The sequence below is a fragment of the Ischnura elegans genome, chromosome 5 (assembly GCF_921293095.1).
Source record: "Ischnura elegans chromosome 5, ioIscEleg1.1, whole genome shotgun sequence".
NCBI lineage: Eukaryota > Metazoa > Arthropoda > Insecta > Odonata > Coenagrionidae > Ischnura > Ischnura elegans.
Genome location: NC_060250.1, coordinates 74,358,413 through 74,377,876, shown reverse-complemented (window position 1 = coordinate 74,377,876; position 19,464 = coordinate 74,358,413). Strand labels below are relative to the sequence as shown.

The window sequence follows — 19,464 nt, the reverse complement described above, 5'->3', positions numbered from 1 at the left end:
AAATTGTGTGATGAGCACCTATGTGAGCACCCTTGAAATAAAAATATATTCACCATACCCTTTTTCCGTTTCTACGTATTTTTGTACATAATTGAACATCAGAATTCGCACTGAGTGAAGAGAAGCAATCCGGCTTAACAATCAGTCTCAAATGGTATTGGAAAGGAAACTATAATCTTTTAATCAAAACTATTTCTTCAGTCATGACTTGCACTAGAACTCAGCGCCGCAACTTACTCTGCCTCATTATTCAACTATGAAATTCACCTAGGACGAAAAGGTGAGTACTCATTTTGAGTCGTGTAAATGATAATTAAGATCTAAACGATTGGATGTAATGGGCCGTTCACAACTCTTAGATACATTTGTATATCATCTATCATGCACACTTGATTCCTACAAAGATACATCCACCTTGATTCCAGCTGCATAATGGCAATTCTATAGTTCGATTTCTGCATCCTGTCCACCAAGCATTCAAATTCATTCACAACTTTGTGAAGAGAAAAGCTGGATTCCTGGATGATAGGTGTGTTTGATTTTTCCTAAACTCTCAGATTGGATTTTACATGTTGATATAGCATTTTTTATGCCCCCCTTCTTTCTTTGTTAACTCTCCATGGACAGTTAGTAACCATTCTTCACAATTGCAAGACTTCAGCAAAATAAGAGCCTTGTATCAGTGGAATATATTGAGAAAGCAATTAGCCCAATTGATCAATTCAATCACTCGAGTGACTGTTTTATTTACTCATTTACACTCTGTTTCTTACTTTAATTCTTTATAAATACACCAATTGCAATTATTATCTCCACAAAAGAATCAAAACCTCCTTTTATGCTGGGGGTCATTATCACTCCTTTTAAGTTGATGTTATCACATTGTTACTAGATATTTTTGAACACTTAAAAAATAACTTTTCATAGAATTCGTAAATATGAATTGTAAGATAAGGCTTATGGCAGAGACAACTATTCTTCTGTTTGTTATATTCATATACCATCAAACGACTGATGGACTTGATAAATCGATTTTGAAATTTTCTTACTTTGCTTAAAATGTCCATTAACAACGAATCATTGATTGTAAAAGTGATGACATCTACTACCCATTATCACAGCTTTACCAGGACTGTTCTTTCTAGTGAGTTTGCCAGTCTATGCCAGCCAGCCTATCATGAATCCAGGAGTGATGAATGTGGTCAATTGATGTCAGAAGAGAGGGAACCATTTTTTTTCATTGTTCGCACGATTTAGTGACGTTGTTTCATAATACTGGAAGTCAATTCAGAGTTATTTTTTCAACCATGGTTGTGGTATTTTTTATGGCCTCCCATTTTTTGTGGTAAGTTCCCTTGGTGAACAGCTAAGCTTTTGGACTTACAATTAGTTGCAAGATTTCAGTATAGGATAGCAAAAGAACCAATGCCTCAAAACACCAGCAACATTGGTAGAGCTACAATTGACAAAAATTAACTACAAGCCATACCTTGTCATGGCTCCAATACCAGAGTGGTGCATGGATAACTGGGTCTTCTTGTTACAGTAATAAGGTGGGAACTCAGCTCATACGGGTTGTGATGAGAATTAGTTTCTGAAATACTAATAAATGTTGTCCTCTTCCTTCATGCACTCATCCTCCTACTAACTCTACTTCAACACCAACAATTACCTACCTCAATGAATTCATCCATGCTACCTTGATTCTGCAGACGAAACGTCAGTATTTCCCCATCTCTTGCACTTCCTTCCCCTTACATAGCCAATTATCAGTGTTCACATTCAACTCTAACCTCATCAGAAGAATACTTTTGATAGGAGAGATCCAATGGCCTATGACCACTACAAACAGCCTCACACCTTTATCCCACTACCTGTTATCCTCAGCTAAGCAAGCCACTATCACTTCCCCCTTCAAAAAAATTTTTTGGATGCAATTTGCAGTTACCATGAAAATGGTTTTTCTAAGGTATTCACCAGTGCTGACATTTTATTTAATACTCTGGATTTTTAAGGATGTTAATTAATTGAGGTTGGACAAAAAGGTGGGATGTTACAATTGTACTAAACAATCTCCAAACAGGTGAGATTATACAATAATATTGTTGATACTCGCTCAAAGCTCAAAGTTTTAATTCAGCTCAAAGATTAATAGTGTCAGACAATAGGGTTACTAGTTTCCTTCATCAAAGAAAACGAAAGGCATTGATTGCAATTCGTTACCTACCATTAGTGTATGTACTCATAATATAAAAATTATTTGGTTTTAGAAATCCCAGTTTAGATGAATGTTAATGGTTAATTTTAGCCTCACTTGAAAATGGCCAGATTTGTGCCCATGTGATGCCACTCCACGCAACGCCACAGGGACCTAAATTCTATATGAGTAGATAGGAGTTTTACATCATCTGAGATTACCAAATGCATGCATAAGGCACAGAGCTCAGGGTTACATCTCTTAATTATCACCTATTAAAATTGCCTAAGGTCGGAAAGTTTCTTCTTTTGATAGGGTAATAACAATCTTGATTTAAGCCAAGCGCTACCTGCTGGCTGGTTACTCTGCTACCTGCTAGCAGCGTGCATCGTTGCGGTGCTTAAAGCCTCACCCCAAGGTCACCTCACACAGCAGCAGCGGGAACCAGAAATACGTCACATGGGCTTTTCCCAGCATTCATACTTAGCCGTCGCATTTTTGCACACTTGAAAATTTTCACTTTTCATTTTATTGCAAAAAATAGATATCGTCATTTAAAAATCGAAGAGCATGAAATACGTACTCCTTGAGTAATAACCTTTCGATTTAGGAAATAAAAAAATAATAGGAAACCACCCTATTGACGTGATCCGCGCTGAATGTGTTATCACACCTACCTGGTGGCGTGAAAGTGCGAAATTTTCGCACATTTTCGTCCAACCATCAGGAAATATTTAAAAGGGTCAATTATTCCTTGATTTTAAACTGTCTTGACTTACTTGAAATACATCGGCCTGCTGCCTACAATTATATTTTAGTTTGGAGTTTCTCTCCTCTGCTGCCACCAGTGATTGGAAAAAATTTTGCCTGAAACAGGGTGTACCATTAAGAAACTTCCACTGTGTCATTAGATTATAGTCAGAAACCAGCTGTACTTGTATAATGGAATTTGGAATCAGTTAACAAATCATTTAATGCTCTATCATTGTTTTAGTTCACGGATGGGTTTGCAGCCAAGGACAGATTTCAACTTTTGTTAGGTTATGATGAAAACTAAAATAACATGTCTAGTTGTCGTGAGGCGTATATACTCGTCTATATTATCCTTGAAGAAGGAAGCAACTGAAGATTTTTAAAAATCCATCATACGAACACAAAGAAAATAGAAGATGCTACATGACTGACCTCACGTTCAATGCGAAAGATAGAAAATGACCTACATACATGATTTCATACTGATAAATACACAAATATGTACTAACATCAAGTTGTTTTACTTAACAACCCAGGTCACACCTAAAACACACATCAGACATTTTATGATGAGGTGAAAATCAATGAACAAGATTTATGACATGCATATTATCCCAAGATAAAAATTTCAATGAAGAAAAACTAATTCAGCATAAGGATTTATTACCTTAAGAATGCAAATTATCACTGATAATGCTTAATAAGGACAATTTGGGCTAACAGGATAGTGGTATTAATATCATTTGATAGTCGGTATGATTAAGTTACTGAGTTTCAGCCAACTTTTTCATTTGTGTATGAAAATATCTCATTAGCTCATGGTACTTCTCCTTGTACTTGGATAAACAGTCCAGCAGAAATAACTGAGTCTTTTCTTCTTGATGGCCACCACTGGGAAAAAGCAGGAATCACCACATTCTTCACATCCAATGCAAAAGTCATCCATCTCAGTTCCTTGGAGTCATCAGGAGGGTGCTGTTTCCTGGAGCAACTGACATCTCTGCCACAATATGGTGTCCCCCACAGGCGCCTGCTGTCGTTGTATCTCGCTGAGGACTCTGCAGTGGTGACAGTACAGCACCCGTCATCACATCACGTCAGACCCACAGCACTTGATGCAGTTCGCTTGCAAGAGAAACCCTTTCACATCTCAATATCAAATTTACTGATTCTGGAGGGGGAAAATAGCAGAATTCTTTCCAACCAGGAACAAATCAAAGTAAAAAATAAATTCCTCATTCATTGAATGAGTAAAATGGCTAAATAATAGAAAAATTTATTTGAATTTATTTCAGTAATGCTACTCCAGTATCTGAAAAGTTAAATATGAACGCATTGCAATTTTCAAATGTGAAGGGGCTACCTTGGAATAAGTGCACGTGCACGAAAATAACAAATTCTATTCATGGATAAATTAAACTTACACAATAATTTGTACAGAACCAGAAAATAATGTTAATTGTCAGTATAGTCATCTGTCAGATTCCATATGATGAATCCACCATTGGTGATTGTCTGTCATTGGTAGATACAAAGTTCATACTAAAAGCTTTACCTGTGAGCATAAAAATTGAAGTTATATGGACTCAGAGCAAAATTATTCCTAGTTAACGAGAAGAACAAGACTATGACCATGAAATCTCACCTATACACAGTAAAATTTGTTTAATTTATTTTAAAACACAGTTTAATTTTGCAGTAAAAGTATTCATTATATACAATGCTAACCCTAAGAATTTTGAATTTCTTCAGATATATTCTGTGATAACGCAATAATAAATACAAAATTTTACCATACTTCTCCATCTAGCTAATCCAAACGAGAGAGAAATTTTCCAATTAGTTCTTCAAATATACTTACTTGGGAACAAATTAGAATCCTAACTGTCTTAATGAACTGGATAACTCCAATTCTTTATTACATGTTAAGCTCCAAATCATGTCTCTTTTGAAATGCAATTTCTACATCACTATACATAGTTTAACCAGTCAACTCCTCCTTGGAAAGATATTTTATCAAACTCAATGCACTCCAAAGGACCTATTTAAGGGAGCTACAGTACGTGTAATTAAAATTTAATCATTTTCTAAAACAGTAGCATCCCATTTTAGTGACTCAACATCTGACATCCCAGAATGTGAATGGAGATGAGATGCAATTGACTTTTAAGAAATGGTCTTTGATAATTGGAAATAGCCTAGTCACCTTCAGTTGATTTGCTTGTTGATTGAAATGGAAAGGATCATTTTACCTACAGGAGAGTGAAAAAAAATTCCATCAGTGTATTAAAAAGTCTGAAGGTTTAGTCATGTAAAAAAATGCTGAAACTGCTGTCGCAAACTGAAACTCTCTGACCTATTTTGAGGCTTCTGCATTCGTGACCTATTTACACTTTGAAGAACACCTTCTTACTACAGATGCACAGCCCCAGTCCCAGGACATCCTCATGTATGCACAGATCATGCAGAAAACTCCTCCTGACCTCTGTACAGTAGACTCCCACTACACAATGGAATTTCTTCATAATACATACATTCACCTTTTTATCTGCACTGTCTTTCTCACAAGTTTATAACCATAAAATTCTGCTGATGGCTGCTTTCGGTAATACAATTGAAAAGAATCAACATGTTCTCAGCATGCAGGTTCTTGTCAATTCTAATGGACAACAATAATTTTCAATTGGGATTATAAGCCAAATTGAAGTAAAGTAGAACAAAGTGTTGAAACACTCAACAGGATGGAAGCAACAATATGTACTTGATTGCATTAAATACATTCACAAAATTGTAAAATCCAAAGTTATCACTACTGTATACCACTCTGCCGTGGCAAGAGAAATTGGATACTAAGGTATGCCTATGGGCATAGATAAGTCACAAAGAGAGACTAAATGAATAATGGAGCCATTCAACTTCAAAATAATAACTGCCACTACTGAATTAAAAAAAAATTAACTCTCATCACAGGATATACAGCATATGCAATGAGGATAAATATTTAAAAATTGTGATAACAATAGGAAATGTGCCTCTAAAGTAAAATGCATAATAACATTCAAATAAAATTACTGAATAAATTTTAATGATGAATCCTTTATAATGTTGAGGTATATATAATCAAAATTTTGTATGCATTGGTATGTATTCCTTGGTGCAACTCAATAGCAATGCGTAGATTGGCATTAGCAACATCATCAAGCAATGTATACTAACATGTATTTTGAGTAATATCCCTGCAGATTTCACCATTTTTAAACAAAGGACTCATCCGACGCGACAAGATTCTTTCACAGCTGCTCCTTCTGAAATATGAGTGCTGCCATTATGTGCAAGAGCCTATGGCAGGCACAGAATATTTTATGTTCATTAACAAATTGACATGTGATAAATTACCTTTACGATAAATAAATATGATATCACTTTGAGCTTTAAATAACGTGCAAATATATAAAGAGTACATAAATAAAAGCTAAATCCAATGCATGATATGATACCCATTAAAAAATTATTGGGAAATGCATCAAATAATAAAATGGGGAACCATGAAAATCTATAACCTCCCATGAATTCTGCCTAACAACTTGATAAAATAATGACAAAAAATCTAATTACTCAACTCCATTCAAAAAATAGCAAAAGAAACATAGATCATGCTAAAGAGCAATTAAAAACATGCAGAAAATCATATCTAAAGTTAAATACTACAAAAAATCAAACAAAATAAAGTCAAACTTCTTCAAATAGAATCTATTTAGTAGCCAAAATAAACATTTTTACAATAATAATGTTATTAAAATTTTGTGTTACTTTACCAATATAATACATTTGACACATCACAAGTCCTACAGAAGTATTCTTAAGAACATGAGATGAACAGAATAGTTTAAAATTACAATCAAAACTCAACTTACAAAAGGTAAAAGCTTAAAATTAATCATAGCTTAACTATGAATACCCATTTTGATGGATTACTTGATATGGAGAGGTTTAGCCAGATCTGAAGGACTTAAGCTATGGTCTGGATAAAGCAGCAAATATCAGTTGAAGACAAAATTTTGACGATAAATGAATATTTTCCACATCACTGCTTTTCCATAAGACCTGGTTTGCTTACTTTGACATGAATTTGATGTTGCAACATGGCAGCACGAAGAATTAGCATTCGCGATCGCCTTTGATACTCTCGCCCAACAGCCAATGAACGCTCAAATGTGGTACTCCTTTGGTCAACATCTTTTGCATACAATATCTGGAATAACAATAATTATTATATGCCTTTACATTTGACGATAAACTGCTCAAAAATACTTTTCACTGTTTCCATAAAATGAAATTATACATGACACCCATGGCAAGATTTTGCAACATTTATCACACTTTCTAATTCACCACAATGGAAATAAAAGTACGCATAAGAATAAATGACTAAATAACACACAAATGAGAATCAAGCTTTAAAATGACCCAGTATGATAGCCAAAAGATAGCTCAGTAAAATTAAGATGGAGATGAGAGAAATCTGAATGCACCAAAGTAATATCCAAATAAGACAATCCCTCCTTCAATTAAAAAAAATTGAGACTTGTGAAATGGCTGGTTGCAGTTAAAGTAGCATTTACTGTACCAATAGTGACCGTGGTAAGGAATTCATGTCCTACTTGACAGATCAACACCAACTTAGTCATGAAAACAGACAAGCAATCCCAACTGTAGATGCCATACAGGTGGTGCTGGAATTTCATAAATCATACAGCCAAGTTAATTGAATTATGCCTCAGAACAACCTGCTACAAATGAAAGGATAGTTTCTTCAAAAAAACTCAAGGAGAAGCAATAGGTTGACCAACATGCCCTTCCATTTATAATTTCAACATGAACTTTTCTAAAACAAGAGCTGTTGAAAGCGAGGAATTAAAGCCGGAATTATGGCTACAATGCGTAAACTATATATTTGTCATTTGGACACTAAGTCACCAAAAAATGACCAATCCCTAACTCATATTAAAAGAATTAACGTCAGAAGAAAGTTTACAATGGAGATTGTGGTCGAAAGAAAACTCCTATTTCTGTTAAAGTAGAAATATCTTGGAGCACACATTTTGCAGAAAGTCTGTAAACAATAACAGATATTAACACTTCGAATCCCATCATTACCCAGGGCAAATATACTGTGCTTTATAACTATAACACAATATTTGCTTCATCTCATGGTCAAAGGTCATCAGGATGAATTGAATACACTGCCAAATATAAATATCATCTTGAAGTATGGTTACAAGAAATTTCCCATCAAAAGATCCATTTTAAACCCACAACGCTGTCATGGGTAACCAGTACGCTTCCAGAGATTCTGCATCCAATATTTTTTCTCCATTGGGTATTGCATTTTTAAATTAAAACTAATTACTTTGATTTTTGAAGAAATGTTTTTTCTTTCTAAAGAAATATAAATAGCAATTTTATGCCTTCAGGTTTTTTGTTAATGTTTCAATGACATTCAGTTTTAAACCAGCAAGTTGACAAATTTGGAATATGCAACTCCACCCGGACTGTTTGGACATGGCCATGACTCCATGGACAATATAGTACAAAGACTCAGTGAAGGAGAATTCCTGTAGTTATGAAGAAGCCCCAAAACAGGAGTGCAGTTCGTGCCGTGCATGGGAAAAGAAGGGACAGCCTGTACTGGTGTGAACAATGTGCAGTGGGCTTATGCTTGGATTCCTTCAAATCATGTCACACAATGCAGAATTACAAAGGTAAAGTCATTTGAACATTTACATAATGACGGTTGAAACAACAGTTTGTGAGTATCTACATGAAATGATTCGGTAATAATAGAACTAAGTCAAAGAAATGGGCGAAGTTATGAATTTTCAAGCAGGCAAAATGGGTAATCCTATCGAGAATATCCAATCGGTTATGAAATTTTCATCCCCAAATCACTATAATAGATCATGCAATTACATAAAAAATGCATGGAATGTTTGAGATCTCGCTGCTAAATCGAAACAAAATTTAAATCTTTGAAAACTGAAAATTTATTCATTAGTTTAGAGAATGAGATGCATAAAACAATAAATATTTATTCAAATTTCTTGAAAAATTAACATATGGTGGCGCATTATTTTACGCAAGTTTTCAAAAAATTTCAACGATACTCATCGTACAAATTTATAAATTATTGAATCATAGCATGCCAAAAAGGCCAAGTCATTTAAATCTCATTCGGCTGCTGGGATGGGATTTAATTAAATACCCATTTAATTAAATTGAGGGGTTAAGGCAACAGGAAATTCAGCAAAGCAAACAATGGTAATCACATCTCATCTCAATATTTTTCTTTACTCTACTTTAAATAATTTCTTTGCTATCAGTGTAGGATGATCAATCATCTCACTCATCATTAGATTTTAGAGTAGATATTTTTTTGGTGAATGTCATACATGAATCCATTGATGGGAAATGGTCCTTCTCCGTAGGTGACTATGGAAACGAAACCCTAGGGCGGGTTCGCGGGGATACACTCCTGGGGCTGGGACTGTAAGCGCTAGCTTTTCTCCTCTGCACCAAGAAGGGGAAGGACGGGAAGGCACAAGGAAGGAGGCGCAGCCGCGATGAGAGCCCGACGACACCTCCGGGGAGGGGATACGGAAGGAAGGGACGAGGAATCCCGCACCGTCACAAAGGCGGGCGGGCCCTACTAACAGCGAAACCAAGCGAAACGCAATTAATTTTCTACCAATCCTAGTGAATTTTCCTATGAGGAAGAAAAATCCATCGATAGAATCGGTGGATATCTCCATAGGTGACTATGTAACTCCAGCCCCTCTATTGCTGACCAGGCTATTTTTAATGATTGGAAAGTCCTCAGAATAATCAGCAACAACTAATAAGTGGCCAGCAATATTATGTTGAAGTTCTTTTCAGGATGTAACACCATCTTCATTTTCTTTTAATTCTATTATCTTCATTATCACTAAAAAGGCAATGATTCCAACCAGCTGAGATGGACAAATCAGCTAGGAAAAACTGCTTTCAGAAGCTCTTCGCACTATGTAACTGCATATACATATTTTTTTCCGATATCAGTTCTCAGCAAATGACATGAAACTTTATCTTAAGAAAAAATAAGGCTGTTTATAATGCACTATAAACCCCAGATGCAATGCAATAAAATGGAATCTAGCATATGACGTCCAGTATGAAAATCATGCTAGCAATGAACACTGCAGGTTGAATACCATTACCAGCATCTGCCTGTTTAAATGTTTTAGGCAGTTTTCACTCACATAACAGCTCTGCTGGCTGAGGAGATTAAGTTTTGTACATAGATTCAATCGCTTTTACATCATGTCTAAAATCAAACTAGCAACTGGCACCTGCAATGTTGGTGCATGTGAAAATAATCTTCTGTATTGCTGGTACAAGTGAAAATTGCCTAACACTGTGCAGACAAAAACCATCAGGACATGAATGAAAAGCCTTAAATATATGGCAAGAAAACATAAACTTTGGGGAATAAAAGGGAGCTTTTGCGGCTAGTAAATAGAAAAGAGGCTGGTGCTGGAAATTCAGCCAGTTAAACATAAAATATAAAATTAATACAACCTCATAGCATTAATCCAAGACCTCACATCAGAAAATTTAAATACTAACTTTATTATGCGAGTCAATCCTTGCTTGGATCTGACCCTCCAATATAAGCTGCATCAGCTCATCCTCAAGAGCAGGTACTGTGGTGTTGAAAGCAAAAGCCATCTTCCTCATATCAGCTGACAAGTAAGGGCTTGAGAAAAATTGTATAATCAACATGAGAAATCTAAACATTGTAAAAAATAAATTTAAGATAAAAAAATGGATGTAATCATTAAAAAAGAATTTCTCCCTGTCATTTGTTTCAGTTTCTAGAAAGTAACTCCATTGAATTGTCTTTGCTCATAAGATGCAAATTCACAGAATTATAAGGCTAAGGAAGAAATCATATGCAGCTTACGAATGTTGTCATTCTAAAATCTCAAGGCATTTTGAATCATACTGCAAAAGTTGGGATGAAACACATATATTAAGATATGATTGAAATAATGTTTTCTATCAGTCAATTGTGGTACTGAAATTGATTTATAACTCCTCGTTGTAAAACTATCTAACTTATTGATCATCAATATGCAAACTTTAAGGCCCTTATTAGACGAGGTAGCCAGGCGACGTCGCCAGCGACGAAACTGGCTACTCAGCTTGTCGCGGGTCATTGATTCTTATGGGCCTTATTACACGAGGGTAGCCAGCGACGTAGCCACACTTTGGCGACTGACTGGCTACCGAGCCCCGTCGCCACTCCGGTCGCCACTGGCTACCCGTACTGGCGACGCTGCGTTGTAGCATACGGAGCTTATTACACGAGGTCGCCAGGCTACTCGGTCAGTACACCTCGTTTGGTAGGTACTGCTCAAGGTTGTGTTGTGTTCTGTTGTGAGTGGGTGAGTTGTTCAGTTTGTCCACGCCAGTTGAGAAAATGTCTACATCTTCTGATTCAATCGAAGGGATACGCGGAGTGAAGAATAAAAAAGAAGAGCCGCACAAATAAGATCAAAAGAAAAAGCATGAAAAGCTCATGAAAAAGTGCCAGAAGTAGGCCAACACAAAATTAAACACTGAAGAATTGATTAATGAAATCGAAAAACACCCTTGTATTTGGAACTGTGGTGTAGAGGAGTACAGTAACAAACACGTTAAATTGTGTGCGTGGAATGAAATTTTATGCATCTTCATACATAATTTTGAGAACAGGAGCTGAAAAAATCACCCTCAGTAGGTATTGTGAGGTTACAACTTGTAGGCCTAACTTATAAAAATAGCTGATCATTGTATATGTCCACTGAAAGCAATTTAATTTTAAATGAAAATATGGCACTTTAGGTAATATTAAATAGCTCAGTTTCAAGCATGGTAAATTTAAGACACAGTTATTAAACAGAATAAATAAGGAGCACCATAGTATGTTGACGGAAAAAATATATTTCAGGACACACATTAAAAATTGTACAAGAGCTGAAAATGTGGATAAATATTTTTAAAAGTATTATTTTCTGGGTAATAAACTTATTTTGCAAAACAACAATTGAAAAGTAAGGATAAAATAGGTTTGGTTATTGCCTAAATAATTTACAGTTATAAATTTACAATCTTGAAATGATTTAATTTTATTTCTTTATGTTTTATATCGCACTAAGCTAAATATTTCTCCGGTGATACTAATCATGACAACTTTAAAAATTTCCCCAAATGTTTAGTTGACAAAATATCATTGAAATTTTTAGAAGTACACGTATATTCAAATGAAAAAAAATACAAAATCAAGAAATTCAAACCATTTCTCAACATTCACGTACTGTTACTATTTACCAACTGTTAAGCACTAGTGCCTTTGTTTAAATATTCCCCATTTGCCATGATACAGCTCCTGCTTCACTGACGAAGTAATCGCACAACTTGTCCCTGAGCTGTGTAGATGTTTTTGTTGGTGTTGTAGCTGTTTCTGAAAAATTCTGGCTACTGAATTGGCTACACAACTGGCTACTAGGTTCGGTAGCCAGTGCGTCGCCTGGCTACCTCGTCTAATAAGGGCCTAAGGGAGTAAGACTATCCTAACTCATACCACTAGCATCTTGTCCATGATTTACTGATAATTACATATGTCATCATAATTCAGACAAAAAGGTGGTTAAAAGTGATCTATGTCCAGATTAATGATACTTGAGAGAAAGTGGGTGGGAGTAATAAACAAATTCCTTTCAAGACTTCAAGAACATAACAAATGGACTCACCTGAAATACTGTATTAAAGCTCTGTTTCTAATTTGCGTGTAGAGAACGCTAATGTGTGGGGCAATGTACATATCCAATAAAAGATTGTCCTACAATAGAAGAAACATTAATTTATACAATCTGATGCATTCGGAATGAAATTATTTAAATACTCACTAGGTAAAAGAATACTAACCTTAATTTCATCAAGTAGTTTCAGACATGAAGCATATTTAGATTCATAAAATTTAAAAATAATATCTCGTAGTTGAGGCTCAAGCTCAAGGAACAATTTAAAAGAGCTGAAAGGAAAAGAAAAAAAAATGTGAAGGAAAAACAGGATTAAAACTTAACTAGATCTCATTCCCACCAAGAAAACTTAGAATTTAAGCATGACTATTGGCCATTATGAGGGGCAAGTTCTGAAAGGTAGGGTGAGTTTGGATATTTGAGCAGGCCAGTGTTCAAATTGTGTGGCCCCCTTAAATTCTGATTTAAATACAATGATATACGTCACATTTTCAAGACAAGTAAAATGTTGAAGGTGTCTACAAAAGTCAAAACATGGAATTCAAGCAAAACTTCATATTCTCCAGAATAATTTTTTTTATTCGAGGAAATACCACTGGTTCATTCCATATTGATCGAACAAACATTTCACCCTTGGGTTCTCCGATTTCTGTGAACAATTTGCACACAACTATAGGATATTTGGGTATCTCTTTAAGCACTCATTCCTCATGATTCCAGAGGTTTACAGAAATAGAAAGCGCATCACGCAAAGCACCATTCCTCGTTTACATAAATACATAATTAACAAAAGTTAACATCCCTTAAGTACTCTTAAGCATCAGAAGCCATCATCCAGACGTGTGTGCCAAAAAACAGGAATTTACACTATACATGTACAATACACTCCCGATTATCCAGGCTAATGATGATGAGAGATGGCACAAATAATCGGAAGACACAGATAATCCAAACTTTCACTTAAATGTCTTGTACTGTTCATAATTTACGTAAAACAAACAATATGTTATTATTCATGATCGTATTCTATTATTTTAGAGTGCTTCCCAGACTCAACGAGAGCTTTCTTCGACAGTTCGCGATGTTTAGCGACGATAACATGGTTGTACTCGTATTGCTCCATATAAGGCCTGGTTTCGAAAACCACACATCGTAGGCTGTGTGATCACGGATACAGAAAAGTGGTTTGCACGAATGCTTCAAAACCACTACTTGACGTCGGAAACTACACTGTCAGGTACCACTTCGCGTAGTTGTCTCTCGCACAAGTTGCCCGGGTTGCAACTGCTGTGGGACGTGCATCCGTGATCACAGAGCATGGTCGTGCACTGCGAGGCGTGGAAAACAGAAACACGGTGCTCCCGCAAATGCAGCTAGTGCACGATCGCTTCCGTTTATGAAGGGGATTCTAACGGAAATAATCAGCCCGGTGTATCCTAGCCTTAATGGAGTAATTTCGGTGATTTTGCGTCCAATTTAATTTTTTTATAAAGATCGCGGAAAAAATTGAGCGAGAGTGAAAATAATGCACAGATAATCCGCAACTCTGATAAACCGCAGCCGGATAATCGAGAGTCTGCTGTACTTTGAATTTTTTAGGAGGAATGGTAGGGGCAAGTTTATAGAAAATTTCTCTAAATCATTTCCAGTTGCACTAAAAAGTGCAAAATTTCAGCTCTCCAGCTCTTCTGAAAGTGGGTGAGAATTAGAATCCTTCACTGAATGATTCAGCTGGTCACATTATGGATTTTATATATCATTAATGTGCTTTATTTTTTACCACAATCAGAATTTACATATTATCTATTTAATTCATCCTATCTCATCCTGCTATTATAATCTGAGGTTTCAGGCGAGATGGAGTGGAAACAGAACATAATGAAGAAGCAGGAACAATTTCCACAAATTTAATGTTTACTTTACGACCGGTTTTGCTTAAGCATCATCAGGTCACCATGAAACTGATGATGCAGTAAGCGAAACCGGTCCAAAAATAAATATAAAATTTGTGGAAATTGCTCCTGCTTCTTCAGTGTCATCCTGCTATGACGCAACTTATACAACAAATCACCATTTATACAATCCCTTCAAGTTTGTTATAAGGAGGTTTTACCATACTCAATACATTGGGCACTACTTCAATGATTAATTAACAATTTAACATATGAAAGCACTAGTCTAATTCCAAGCCTCTTTATTTCTACCAACCCAGGTATTATTGTGTTATGCCCTGGGTATGGCCTGGATATGAATAAAGAAGTAAGTTAATTGACAATTGCTTGCATTATATTAAATGTCAGAGATTACCACTGAATTTTGCTAAAAACTGTGCCTTTTATTAATTCGCAAGCTGTTGGCTTCCTATTTTACAAAGAAGGTGCAACAATTACTGCCTTTACCACAGATAATTCCTCCTATGGATAAAAGTACACTAACCTAACCAATCCTTAAGACCCACATACATAAAGTATTTCTTATTTGGAGAATCATCCTAATCTTACAACATACCTGCTGAAGATAACATTCTTCTGAAGCTCTTGACGGTCAAATGTGGCTAGAGCACAAAGCCCTCCATAAACAGCAACATTTGAAGGGGAAAGAAGCTCAGGGAAATCACAATGATCAAATGCAGCATGTAGGAAGTGGCGAGCAGCACACTTGTATTTTTTTGTAGCTAATTCAGCTAAGCCAGCAGCACACTTTAAGCGAGTGAGAACACCCTGACTACTACCACTAGCATCTTTTCCATGAACCTGGAAAGACCCAATACAAATGCAAATTATGACCCATTAAAGTGCATCTCCAACAATTACTGGACATGGAAAAATTTTAAAGCATAAAAAATAGAATATTAATGCCAAGTACATTCTCATAATATTTACATACAAGAAATTATTTTTCTGTCATAATCTAACCGAGAATCAAATGATTCCATTAAATTGGAATCATACCCATTGTAGTATCATTATGAAGCAAAAATTTTCAACAAAAAGAGCCTCATACCTCATTCATTAGTATTATAAAAGTATTCTACCGATTAAGGTAGGTTTGCATGGAGATTCACTATGACTGAGTAACATAAATTGAAAAGGATCGTGGGGAAATTTTTTAATAGACTAATTTGTTCTGGTGAATATCTATAGCGCTTCTGCAGGATCTATATGCCTTTCTTTGTTCTTAACATGCAACAATTCCAGCTATAAGGCACTCAAATGACCCTAGTTTGCGGCATCATAAAAGTCTTGTGGAAACTCTTTATGTAGTCGTCGTATTCGTAAATAATTTATACTTTTATTATGGCCACTACTAAAAATTGCATTTATCGAGCCATATCACAGAAAATTATGACAAGACATTACTGGTAATGGAAGGTTTCCAAGGCCTGTGCTCACTTGCGCATCAAATTCCCCCTTCTATTTATCATAGATTCATAACAGTCCATCCTATCCATTGACTGCACTCTTTTCATTCCCTTTGCCTCAAAGACCATTTTAAGCATCCACACTGTGCTAAGAACAACTCCGCACAGAAAGGTCTCCTCCACAAATTTCCTCTCCTTAGCCACTATGACAATTCATTCCTTTTGCTTTCCCTCCCAGGCCACCTTCTCCATTCTCCTCCATGCCAACTCCTTGAACACCCCCAGTCTACTCTCATCCTCCTTCCTAAGTGCACACATTTCAACCCCATAATATGCTACACACCAACCATCTCTCTCCTCATCAACCTTTCTTTACTCTCTATGGCTATGCTATACTACAATAAAAATAAAAAACACACTTACCTCAGAAAAATCGGGAGTGGCTTCAGCTTTATTCACATAACTTAGAACATGGGACCAATTCTGCAAGTACACACTAACCTGAAATACAATTAAATTATGTCGGAAATGACTTTGGAAATTACTCGAAAAAGAATTGAAAGGAAATAAAATGAGTCTGGAATAAAAAAAAACTAATTTGAATATATGTTTCTAATTTTACAATCAATTCATAGAAAATTATTCATGAAGAGAAAATGAGAAGCCCTGATCGACTTCATGGTCCAGAATTAAACCTCAGCAGTTTGAGATCCAGTTGCATATGAATATATTATTATTTCCGGAGGAATTGTCAGCATAAAAATTTGGCAATTTAGTTGATACACAAAGTTAGAAAAATCAATCTTCAGTAAATACCAGAAAGACGTTGGATCTTAAAAATCAATCCATTGATTTTGTCACTGGAGATGGTCTGAATTATAACATAATGAGAAAAGCATAACAATACTGATGATAACTGATCCATGAGCATAATAAAATAGAAATGACCTACTCATATTCTTATCTTGGGAATTCCCAAGAACCTGGTGATATCAATTTTCATGTGTGTATGTAATTGTTTGTAAATTTTACATTGACTTTAGCCTTGCAGATGTGTGTACTACCAATGGTGAAATAAATTTATTCTTATTATTTGCTATCTGAGTGAAAAGTTTTGGGACAGCCAATTTCAAGGAGAAATTCATCTAAAAAGATATATTGTGACATGTCCCTGACTTGATTCATTGCTTTATAGGTGATTTCCATGTATGTATTTTAACAAGCTTTGTGCTTAGCTATCTGCAAGGCGATTGCACTTATGTTATTTTTCACACAATGATTGGTATAAAGAAGAAAAAAAGAGATGAGAGAATAAGGGAAGATGACTTTGAAGGATGGGTGAAAATAAGCATAGGATGAGGTCACACTGTGTCATTCCTTCCAACAATCACTGGTGCTGGTACCATCACACAAACATGTATAGGTTCGAAGATTTTCACGGCGTTGATTAGACGATCTCTGGATTCTCTTCGGGTTTTCAACCGCGTCCGTTGGGTTTTGGCGACAACAGTTTCGCTGACATTGCAATCAGCGGTGAAAACCCGAAGAGAATGCGAAGATCATCACACAAACATGTTGAAAAATTGAGAATATGAACTATTGAGGTATGAATCACATTTTAGCAAAGTAGTAAGTAATGAAGAGATTGAAGAAGCGGGCAGAGCATTTGACTGGTGCTCAAGGTGAAACCAATGTAACACAAAATTCCTATAAATGACAGGGGGCCCAGGGTAAGGAATTGGCCTCTGCCCTGAAATTGCAAAGATGTGTTTGCTCTAAATAACATGTTATATGCAACTTGTTTATACAACATTTTACTCAGTGTAAACGCACCTTAAGATTCACTGGCTTATGGCTTTGTCCAGGTTGACCTTCATCCTCAACTACTCAAACCAACCTAAGGATTGAATCAATGACTAAGTATTACCTTTAGGAGTACGCTACTCACCTTAATCACATTTAAACACATGTTTACTACATGTTTTCCACTAGTACAGTAATCTCTAGCTCGAGAATAACACTTGAGAGCATTTGAGAGGTCTCCACAGTCCAGGTAATGATCACCTAAATCATCATGACCTCTACGAATGCTTTCTTTGATGGAATTGGATTTGTAATTTTTTAAATCAGAATCCAACTTTTCCAACTGAAAAAAATTAAATGCAATATTTTTTAAAATTTATCTTTCTTGAGTGTTTCTGAGGAAAAGGAAAGAAAGCGACAAAATTCAAGGAATTCGCTGAGTAAAGACAAATTATAAGGTTATTTCGAGATCACGTCACATTTAAAGTAATTAACTGATAATTTCAATCAAATTCTGCACAAGCAAATAATTCATCATGCTAACTCACGAATGGCAAATATACAGCATTCCAATAGGTTAGATCACAAACCAAACTCAATACGTGCTCATGCATTACAAAACCTGCATTAATCAAATACACACCTTGAGAGCGGCTTTTTTGGATTTAGTATCCACCCACTGCAAGTCATGGGTTGGAAGGTCTTGAGAATTCGATGATTGGCCTCCGCCCGCTATGTCTGGGAGAGTTGTTCCACCACCACTACAAGGGAGAAAGAAGTGTTACATATAAGGCAAACAGAAATATTATTGCATGATTGAAGTGACTCTATACACACAAACATAAAAATCAATAACGTTAAAACTTACACCACCGTTTCTTGCAGTTTTTTATGCAACTGCTGATATAGGGTAACATTGTATGTATTCATAACATAATTTATTGCAGTCTTCAACGCTTCTAACTTCAAACTAGGGCAGTGGTCGGCAATGTACATCAATCGATAGAGCTTGGCGAGACCAGAATAACTGTTTGCATATGCTTCAAGGTCCTAGAAAATAAAATAAGACATATTTTGTCAATTCAACTACAAATAGATTACTGAGTAAACATGCTCGGCAAAGACAATTACCAAAGTGGGGTTCTCCACTAAATATGGTTCTTCCTCGGTGTTGTCATTGTCCTCCGGAGGAGCATCAACTTGCATTGGCTCCACCGGACTCTGTACCAAAATAACCATAACATAAACAAAGTTGAATAAATGACAAAATGTAAGAGGGTGCTGCGAAGCTTGAGAGGTAGATATTAGAAAGGTATACAGGATTACGACTCAAAGGCACTAATGTAAAACACAACATGGAAATAATATTTCAATTAACCAGCAAATAGCGGTACCTGAAAGAGAACAGACTGCAATGGAAGCGGCATTTCGGCGAACAGTACGCTTTACATGAATCGATTGACCCCTCACGAAACAAATGAACGCGGTAAGCGCCATCATTCCATCGATAT

At 35.9% G+C, this 19,464-nt stretch overlaps 1 protein-coding gene and 1 long non-coding RNA gene across 7 annotated transcripts; one reads left to right on the top strand and one right to left on the bottom strand.

Moving 5' to 3' along the window:
- Positions 1–12: 12 nt before the first annotated feature.
- On the top strand, positions 13–3,920 carry LOC124159060. Its single transcript, XR_006864900.1, has 3 exons — positions 13–280; positions 426–529; positions 3,856–3,920. It is a non-coding gene; the product is annotated as an uncharacterized LOC124159060 (long non-coding RNA).
- Positions 3,597–19,458, bottom strand: LOC124159058 (COP9 signalosome complex subunit 1). Of its 6 annotated transcripts, none has more exons than XM_046534565.1 (13): positions 19,348–19,458; positions 19,085–19,174; positions 18,822–19,003; positions 18,597–18,714; positions 18,099–18,296; positions 16,574–16,651; positions 15,298–15,542; positions 12,956–13,061; positions 12,781–12,869; positions 10,613–10,742; positions 7,068–7,202; positions 6,167–6,289; positions 3,597–4,075 (listed from the first exon to the last, which is right to left on the bottom strand). In XM_046534565.1, exons 1-12 carry the CDS (start codon positions 19,378–19,380, stop codon positions 6,218–6,220), a joined length of 1,476 nt encoding a protein of 491 aa, XP_046390521.1. In that variant the 5' UTR covers positions 19,381–19,458; the 3' UTR covers positions 3,597–4,075; positions 6,167–6,217. The 6 variants fall into 6 exon arrangements, with proteins under 6 accessions (XP_046390521.1, XP_046390524.1, XP_046390523.1 ...); XM_046534568.1 differs by having other exon boundaries at positions 6,167–6,255; XM_046534566.1 differs by having other exon boundaries at positions 3,852–4,008.
- Between the last annotated feature and the right edge of the window lie 6 nt (positions 19,459–19,464).

Bases quoted from the DNA above. Each gene is read 5' to 3' on its own strand.
- LOC124159058 (XM_046534564.1), bottom strand. From the start codon at position 19,380: ATGCCGCTTCCATTGCAGTCTGTTCTCTTTCAG. The intron at 18,297-18,596 runs GTGTGTATTTGA...AATTTTTTTCAG, and splicing joins CCAAAAAAGCCGCTCTCAAG to TTGGAAAAGTTGGATTCTGA. The intron at 4,009-7,067 runs GTAAGCAAACCA...TCACCACTGCAG, and splicing joins AACATCAAATTCATGTCAAA to AGTCCTCAGCGAGATACAAC.